This window comes from Populus trichocarpa, chromosome 14 (assembly GCF_000002775.5).
Source record: "Populus trichocarpa isolate Nisqually-1 chromosome 14, P.trichocarpa_v4.1, whole genome shotgun sequence".
Taxonomy (NCBI): Eukaryota; Viridiplantae; Streptophyta; class Magnoliopsida; order Malpighiales; family Salicaceae; genus Populus; species Populus trichocarpa.
Window position 1 is genome coordinate 1,441,936 of NC_037298.2, and position 7,707 is coordinate 1,449,642.

General features: G+C 33.8%; 1 protein-coding gene across 1 annotated transcript; it reads right to left on the bottom strand.

Moving 5' to 3' along the window:
* Positions 1-1,192: 1,192 nt before the first annotated feature.
* On the bottom strand, positions 1,193-4,679 carry LOC18104848 (cysteine proteinase mucunain). Its single transcript, XM_006374824.3, has 5 exons — positions 3,845-4,679; positions 2,619-2,854; positions 2,366-2,506; positions 1,749-2,198; positions 1,193-1,650 (listed from the first exon to the last, which is right to left on the bottom strand). The coding sequence occupies exons 1-5, from the start codon at positions 4,317-4,319 to the stop codon at positions 1,555-1,557; spliced, it is 1,398 nt and encodes a 465-aa protein (XP_006374886.1). The 5' UTR covers positions 4,320-4,679; the 3' UTR covers positions 1,193-1,554.
* Between the last annotated feature and the right edge of the window lie 3,028 nt (positions 4,680-7,707).

The following is a 7,707-nucleotide window of genomic DNA, read 5'->3' on the forward strand; positions in this document are numbered from 1 at the left end:
ACACAAATATTTTAAATATAAAGTTAGGTCAATGTTATCAAGGCTAATGGAATCTATAGCATTCCTTATTTTGCTCAAATTCCTACAAAGTATAAACATGAAAAAAACAACATGAATATAAACCATATATATTAGTGATAAATCTAATTTTAAAAAATTAATATCATTATTAATGAAAATAGTAATAATAATTTTCAATATTATTATCAATATCATTGTTATTGAAAATAGTAATGAAAAAGAGCTTTTTATAATTGGGTGATTTAATTAATTAAATTGAACAAGGTTCAATTTGATTCAATAGCTTTTCAAGAGCGAAACGGAACATGTGGAATGAAACCGGAACGTTCCGGGCGGAATTTAGCCGAAAAATCCGGAACGAACCAAGATTTAAAATGAGATGAAATTTGTTTCGTTTTGTTTCGTTTTTTGAATTGATATGGAATGTTTCGGCAATTCCGAGCAAAACGGAACGAAATTAATATGAACACCCAGATTATGAAGACATGCCTACGAGAATAGATTATATATAAAATTGAGCATAAATGTTTAAAGTGCATGGATATTGCATTGGTAAGTATAGATTATTTTTTCCTTTACAGAAAAATAAAAACAAAAAATGTTCTTCATAGATGATTTACAATGATAAAACTAAATTACGATAATAAATTAAAAATATACTTTATAAAAATAGCTCAAAACATTTTTTTTAAGAATGAACAGTGTACAAGTTAAAACCCATAAATTAAAAGTTAAAACATCTAATTTTTAAAATTAAATAAAAAAAATTGATTCAATCTTGTAACAAATTTTCGATTAAAATCAAAAGTTATTTCCATGTAAACATACTTGAAATATTTTTAATCAAAAAAAAAACTTCAAAATCATTTTACAAGATCATATCAAAGATAACCTTTAAATCTCATAATTTCAAATCATGGGACGGGCCATGTTTTGATTAATAGGCTTATTATGCTGGTCTATTCTATTATACCCCATAATTTCAGAAAATGCTTTCCTTCTGTGTTGGAATAGGATTCTATCCTTTCCTTACACTTGCATGAGAAAAATCGAAATCAAATACTGATCATATTCAAATTTGTGCCTCATCGATATAACAAGGAACTGTGATTGTTGATTCATCTAGGGAAATAATTGAACTTTTAAATATGAATGCCACAGATACAAGAACTGCAGAGAAAAGGATAAATGCCATTGATGCTTAGCATACCACAATATACAAGCACCGCGGATGGTATTACAGACCAAATTCATCATAGTCATATTGCTAGATTATGACAACATTTACAGAAGATATTGGAAACAGATAACAAGCTGTCTATTCTCCAGATGCAATGCAGATAAATATTAAATTATTTACACAATCAGCATCTTAATGATCATTTAATTATCATCCATCTTTGGGTGTCGAATGATGCAGAAATTAAGGTCTGCAGCATAACAAAATCAAGAAGAAAAGCATCAAAACCAGCTATGATTCTTTTCTCATTTCTTTGATTCTATCGACTGCTGCTTCTGGGCGTGAACTGATGCTCAAGCAACGCTGTTTTTGCCTTCAGTTCCGTGAGCCCAGTGAGGCTTAGCAGGAGTGCGTCGCAATGCCTTCACTCCAAATGGGTTGCCCTTGCTCTGTTCAGGAGTTCAAATAATCAAAAACATAAAATTAGATTTGTATGAATGATGATATACATAAAATGGTTGGAGAAGCTAAGTGTAGTTTGTCTTACAATCAAGCAGGTTCCTTCATTAACGTTGCAGACTGGGTACTCATGTGGGCAGCAGCTATAATGGTCATCACAGCAGGTGGCACCCTCGAGTGGGCAGCATCCCCATGCAAAGCAATACTTTCCATACTCAAAGATGCAGCAGCAAGTACTGCTATCAGGGCAGGAAAAGTAATTATCACACACGGAAGGAGGTTTTACTGGAGATGGAGGCGATGGACCAGGATTGGGGGGATTTTGGCCTTTCTTGATAGGGTAAGAGGGTTCTATTGCAATTCCACATTTTCCTGTTGGACTAGCAATGTTTCTCTCCATTCTGATATAGCCGCTCTCTCCCCAGCTCTTGCCCCATGAGTTCCTCACAATCCAGTAATCTTTACCCTTTTCAGTTCCGTAACCCACGGCAGCAACACCATGGTCCAGACTTGTCCCACATTCTCCAGTAAATACACCCTGGAAGGTAAGGAAATAAGATGTAATTAATTATGATCGGTTCTTGTAGCCATTACTCAATTGAACTGCATGTTTGACACTTCAACAAAGTTCTACTGTGCTTTAAAACATCAAAACCATCATCAGGTCTTGTACTTAATACCATGTCAGGGAGAGAAATTTCTTACCGAATTATATAACTGGAAATTTCTGCCACCACCTTCAATTGCAACACTCACTGGCTGATTTGCCACTGCCTTTTTCAATGCCGTCTCATCATTTTCAGGAACATCTTCATAAGAATCGATTGAAACAACTTTGGCATTTTTCTGCAAGCACAAACATCTATTAGGAACCATCTTCTTGAATGAATAAACATTTCATTATCTGCATTAATTTCATCGTGTTTCAGTTTCATCCTAAAGACCAAAGAAGGCTCACCCTGTACGTGTCACATCTACCATCACGACCAAGGTAGGGATAGTCATCTTCAGTGTCAATGCCACCATTGTTGATGATGAATTCAAAAGCGTAATCCATAAGACCACCATTGCACCCTTCATTATAACTGGTATCACAATCCACCAACTCCTGCTCAGACAAAGCGATCAAATCACCAGTGACGATCTTGTTAATCCCTTCCACAGCAGCAATCGTTGAGAACGCCCAGCAACTCCCTTTATATCAAAAGAAACGTCAGTAATTTATCCTTTCACGGTGTATATAAAATCAAAACGTTTCAAGACTCAGTTTGATGCCGGCAAGCTCATTTACTAACATATCAATACACAAATCTTTAATCAAATAAAAAAATTGGATTCTTTGCCTATAATCGCGCTCCTATTTTGCTTTTCTGGATTAATCAACGAGTAAAATGTATCATTCGACATTGGCTAGCAGTTTGCCCTTGTGCTGGAATCAGTGGATCCAAAAATTATCTATACCAGCCGCAATTATGACTATTAGTTTGGAGCCTTCTCGCACATGACGAAACCGAAACTAAATTCAAGACACGGCTGAGATGAAGAAATACAGTTCCTGGTATACTGAATAATTTATCGGGTAAAGCGATATTACAGTCGTAGAAAAACATGAAGAAAACTCCACACACGAGGAACCAATTTCCTAAGTACTGCATCAAATCTATAGGCAAAAGCGTCTAGCGATCCCTCAAACCAAAAAAATATATTAAAACAGTAGTAACTTTGACGATCACGTTTAGTTTTTTAATCATCCACATCCGGATATATATATATATATATATATATATATATTGTGATGTGTGTAAGTGAATTTTTTCCCCCTTGATCTCCTCTTAAATGCTATCATAGAGAAAGAATTCGTTGACCAACAAAGACAAATCAAAGGTTAATCAAAATATTTGGAACACGATTAGATAATTCCAAGGAAATCAAAAACAAATACCTACCAAATAAAATTGATTCGATGCCAGAAAAAGTTTGACAAAAAATTTTAACCCTCTAGTTTGAACTTTACTCTTCCTTTTCTTTTATGATTTACTGTAATTTCGGATCGGCCTCTAAAATCTTTAATAAGAATTAAAAGGGAGCAGGTCTAGATATTTGCTTCACTGAAAATAGATTTATATTTTTAATAAAAATAAATATATTAGCAAAGAGCAATCCTGGTAGTTAAAGGAAACTTACCACAGCCTCCCTGATCTTTGACCTCAGCTACGGCACCTTCCTTCCTCCAGTCAACGGAATCCGGCAAAGAGTCTCCAACACGCGGAGCATAACGATCACTTGTCTTAGGCAACCTCTTCTTATGACCAGTTCGAGTACCCAAGTACATGGACCGGAACTCCTCGTTGGTCAGATCAGCAAATCGGTTCAACCCGACTGTGTAGGTCCGGTTCTCTGAATTATGCTGATCAATAAACATAAGATTATCCTTAAAAATCTCAAATCTCTTTTCTTTCTCTCCTAGAGCGTTGTAGTTCTTTCCATGCTTTACAAGCCACTCCTCGTACATGGCCATAACCTCATCATCAGTTCTCCAGCTTGATTTGGTAGCATGAGTTTGGTGATAGGATATGATTGACATGTCGAAGGCTGATGATAAAGCAAAGACTAGAAACAATAGCATCAACATGAGCGTTGATGATCTAAACAACCCCATCTCTGATTATTTTTCTCTCTCCTTTTTTTCCCTTTTGAGAAAGGATTGGAGAGGAAGACAGGATGTGAAAATGGAGGGGTGGGGATGGTAGGCTTATAAAGAAAAAATGGATGAGATATTAGGGTTAGATACAACAAGGTGAGGGATTAAATTTAAGGGAAAAATAATTAAGCCTTGAGGTGGTATGGTAATTTAATATTGGAAAACTGGAAGATGAAAATTTTGGTAGATGACAAGTGAGAACAGAAAAGCTACTGTCCATGCGGATGAGATTTGATTGGTCAGGAACCTGAACGAGAGTCCAACACCGTGAATATCGGAGTTGTTGTAATGGGGACTCATTTTCACGCGCGGATTTTTGCTGGGTAAACTGGCCAGCCGTAATGGTTAGAATCATAGCTATTAAACCTTATTCGAATGGACATCTTGACTTGAAAATTTTAGAATTCAGAACTTCATTCCATATTGGTTTTTTTTTAATCAAATAAGATATTAATCTATTAAAGTTTTATTATTTCATATTGGTTTTTTAGTAATTCAATTCTTCTTCCCAAACCCAACTGAATCAACACCTATGAATTGATTTAATGATTTATGGATTAATATGATGATTTGTGAATTAAGTGTGTTTATATTTTAGTAGTTTTGCTGTTATGATGATTTGGAGAGGTAAGGTTTAAGAATAATTACAAATTATTTTTTTATTATTAATTAATATTTAAAAAATAATAAATTAAACATATAAAATTATAATACATCTTGATTAGTCAAATATTTTTTAAATTAAGGTGGATGCATAACCTAGTTTAAGACACACCATGCGCTCCCAACTGACCCGAACTCGATAATCCAGGTTACAGGTAGTATGAAGCGGTTAAAAGGTAAAATGTATTGTTTTTACTTGAAAAGATTATGGTGTTGAGAGTGGTTGATACAGTGTGCGAATTAGGAGTGACCACGTCATCTGACTTTTGTGTGGGTGCCTTGGGCTGGTGGGAGACTGAGACCCCTCTTTTTGTCTTTCTGTGGGACACCACTAAAAGTTTTAATTGATTCCTCCATTGCATCAATAATTACAACCCCTTTCCCTTTCACAAAACACAATTGCTTCGCTACCCTTCGGAGTCATAGTTTGTATTTGGTCCTCGCTTTTTATATAATCTAAATTTGGACACTTTCATTTTTTTTATCCTAATATTATCCATCAACTCCTTGTTTCTCTATCATTTGGTACTTTTGTCAGCTTCCTCGTAAAAATTTTGGGTTTAATTTCAATTTATCTCCTTAGATTTAGGATAGATCTAGTCTTTTTTTTCTAAGATTTTAATTATTACACTCAAGTATCAACATCCCTTTTAAACTAACCCAAATAATATATATATTATCACCTCATTTGACCAATTAAAACCTTATTTTGTTTTGAATTTCAATTTTTTTATATAAAAAAAGAAGTTGAAACTCGATACCATACAGCTCTAAAAATCAAATTTTTTAGTGTCAAATCAAAGAAAAAATCTAGTGTCAATCTATTTTGTAAATCCCAACTATGTAATCACTTTTCTTGGCACCAAGCCGCTCAACCAACTAAGATCTTGGTTGTAATTCAAGAACTATGTAACCACTTGTACTAGAACTTGGGAAATAACATTAGGTAAGAAAACATGGGGATCAGGTCGAAACAAAATTAGGATCGCAGGGCTCAAATATGCTATGTCTTGCAAGTGGTGACGTGCTACTTTTCTTGTTCTTTTGTTTAATTCGAGCCCTTTTTTAATTCATTTACAAAGTCGTCGGTGAAAAAATTACAGAAAACGTGAAAGCTAATCTTCACGACACACGACAGTCCTAGAAAACTGCGACTGTAGAAGGGAGATGGTGTTTACGTGCTGGATTGAAAATCTAAAACGATCCTGTGGATCAAAGCAAGCCGATTAAAAAAACAAAAGCATATGCATTGATTAATTATTCTGATATTTAGACCATGTGCTTGGCCCTAATAATATTTTCATATGGGTTATTAAGCAATTTCTAATCGAGTGAATTCAACTTCGATGATCGAGAGAGATTAACGAAGTAAACAAAGTCTAACTGTTAAGGGTCGGAGTGATTTTGTTTTTCGAGACAGATTTGTTTCTTTTTTCTTTTGTTTATCTGTGAAATTCTTTGAGAGAGAGAAAAAAAACTATAATTAAAGCATGTGGTAAATAGATGTCTCTGGCTTACTTCCCGTGTTCCTCTTGGCTGCCGAAAACATTGAATTTGAGAAGATATAAAGACATTTACATATTTTTCTAACCAAACTGGTAAAATAGTAATTATAGTTGCTTAACCTGGATGGTGCCTCGACTATTATTATATTAGTCCGTGGATCGTCGGATCAAACTGGATTATAAAACAATATTATTTTGGATGAAAAAATTAATGGAGTTTATCTTATCTAATCTTACTTATATTAGGTTAATCAAATCACGTATTAGTTTTCAAAACGGTTTAAAATAAAACATAACCAAGAACAAGTGTTGGGTAGACGGGTCATTATAGAAACCGACATGTGAGGGCAAATTTATTTAATAATTATGCTTTCAATCCGCCCAAGTTCCGTGTCTCCCAAACAAGGCGTTAGCTGATGTGCATCCACCATCCAAGGCTTTTGAGATTAGAAAAACGGTGAATGGGCCAAGTCCATAGATTCCTTGAATCTTAATAATGGTTTTAATTGACAAAGGACGAAAAAGATAAAGTTTACACTGACAAGCGACAGCAACCTTTGATTAAAACAAGAGATTTTTACAATTGTTGAGATATTTTCATGTTGATTGAGAGCGTGTTTGGTATTGTGGTTGCTGTTGTGGTTGTGGTTTTAAAAAAGTTGTTTTATAAAAAGTACTTTTAGTTGAGGTTGGGTTGGAAAAATATATGTTTGGTTAAAACTGTGGTTGAAATTGAGGTTGAACAAAAAGTAGTTTAATGTGTTTGGTTAAAAAAATGCTTTTCAAATTGAGGTTATAAAATAATTAAAAAATATTTTTAATTTAAATATTGTAGATTTAACTACTATTATTACATCATGAAATAAATAATATTGATATCATTTTTTTTTATTATTCCATTAAACTATATGCAATGTCATCACATACGAAATTTATCCAACAATGACTATATTTTTCATGGTTTCTTAAGCACGCAACAACAAAAACTGAATTTTTTGTTACGTCATCAAGCGATATCTTTCTAATTTTTTGAATAAAACACAATTAAAATAAAAATAAAAACTGAATTTTTTTTAACTGGGTCGAACCCGGCAATAACATAATTGGAATTGCGATCAAATTTCACAAATGCTACGTCATCATGTGATATCCTTCTAATTTATGTAGTGTTATTAAAT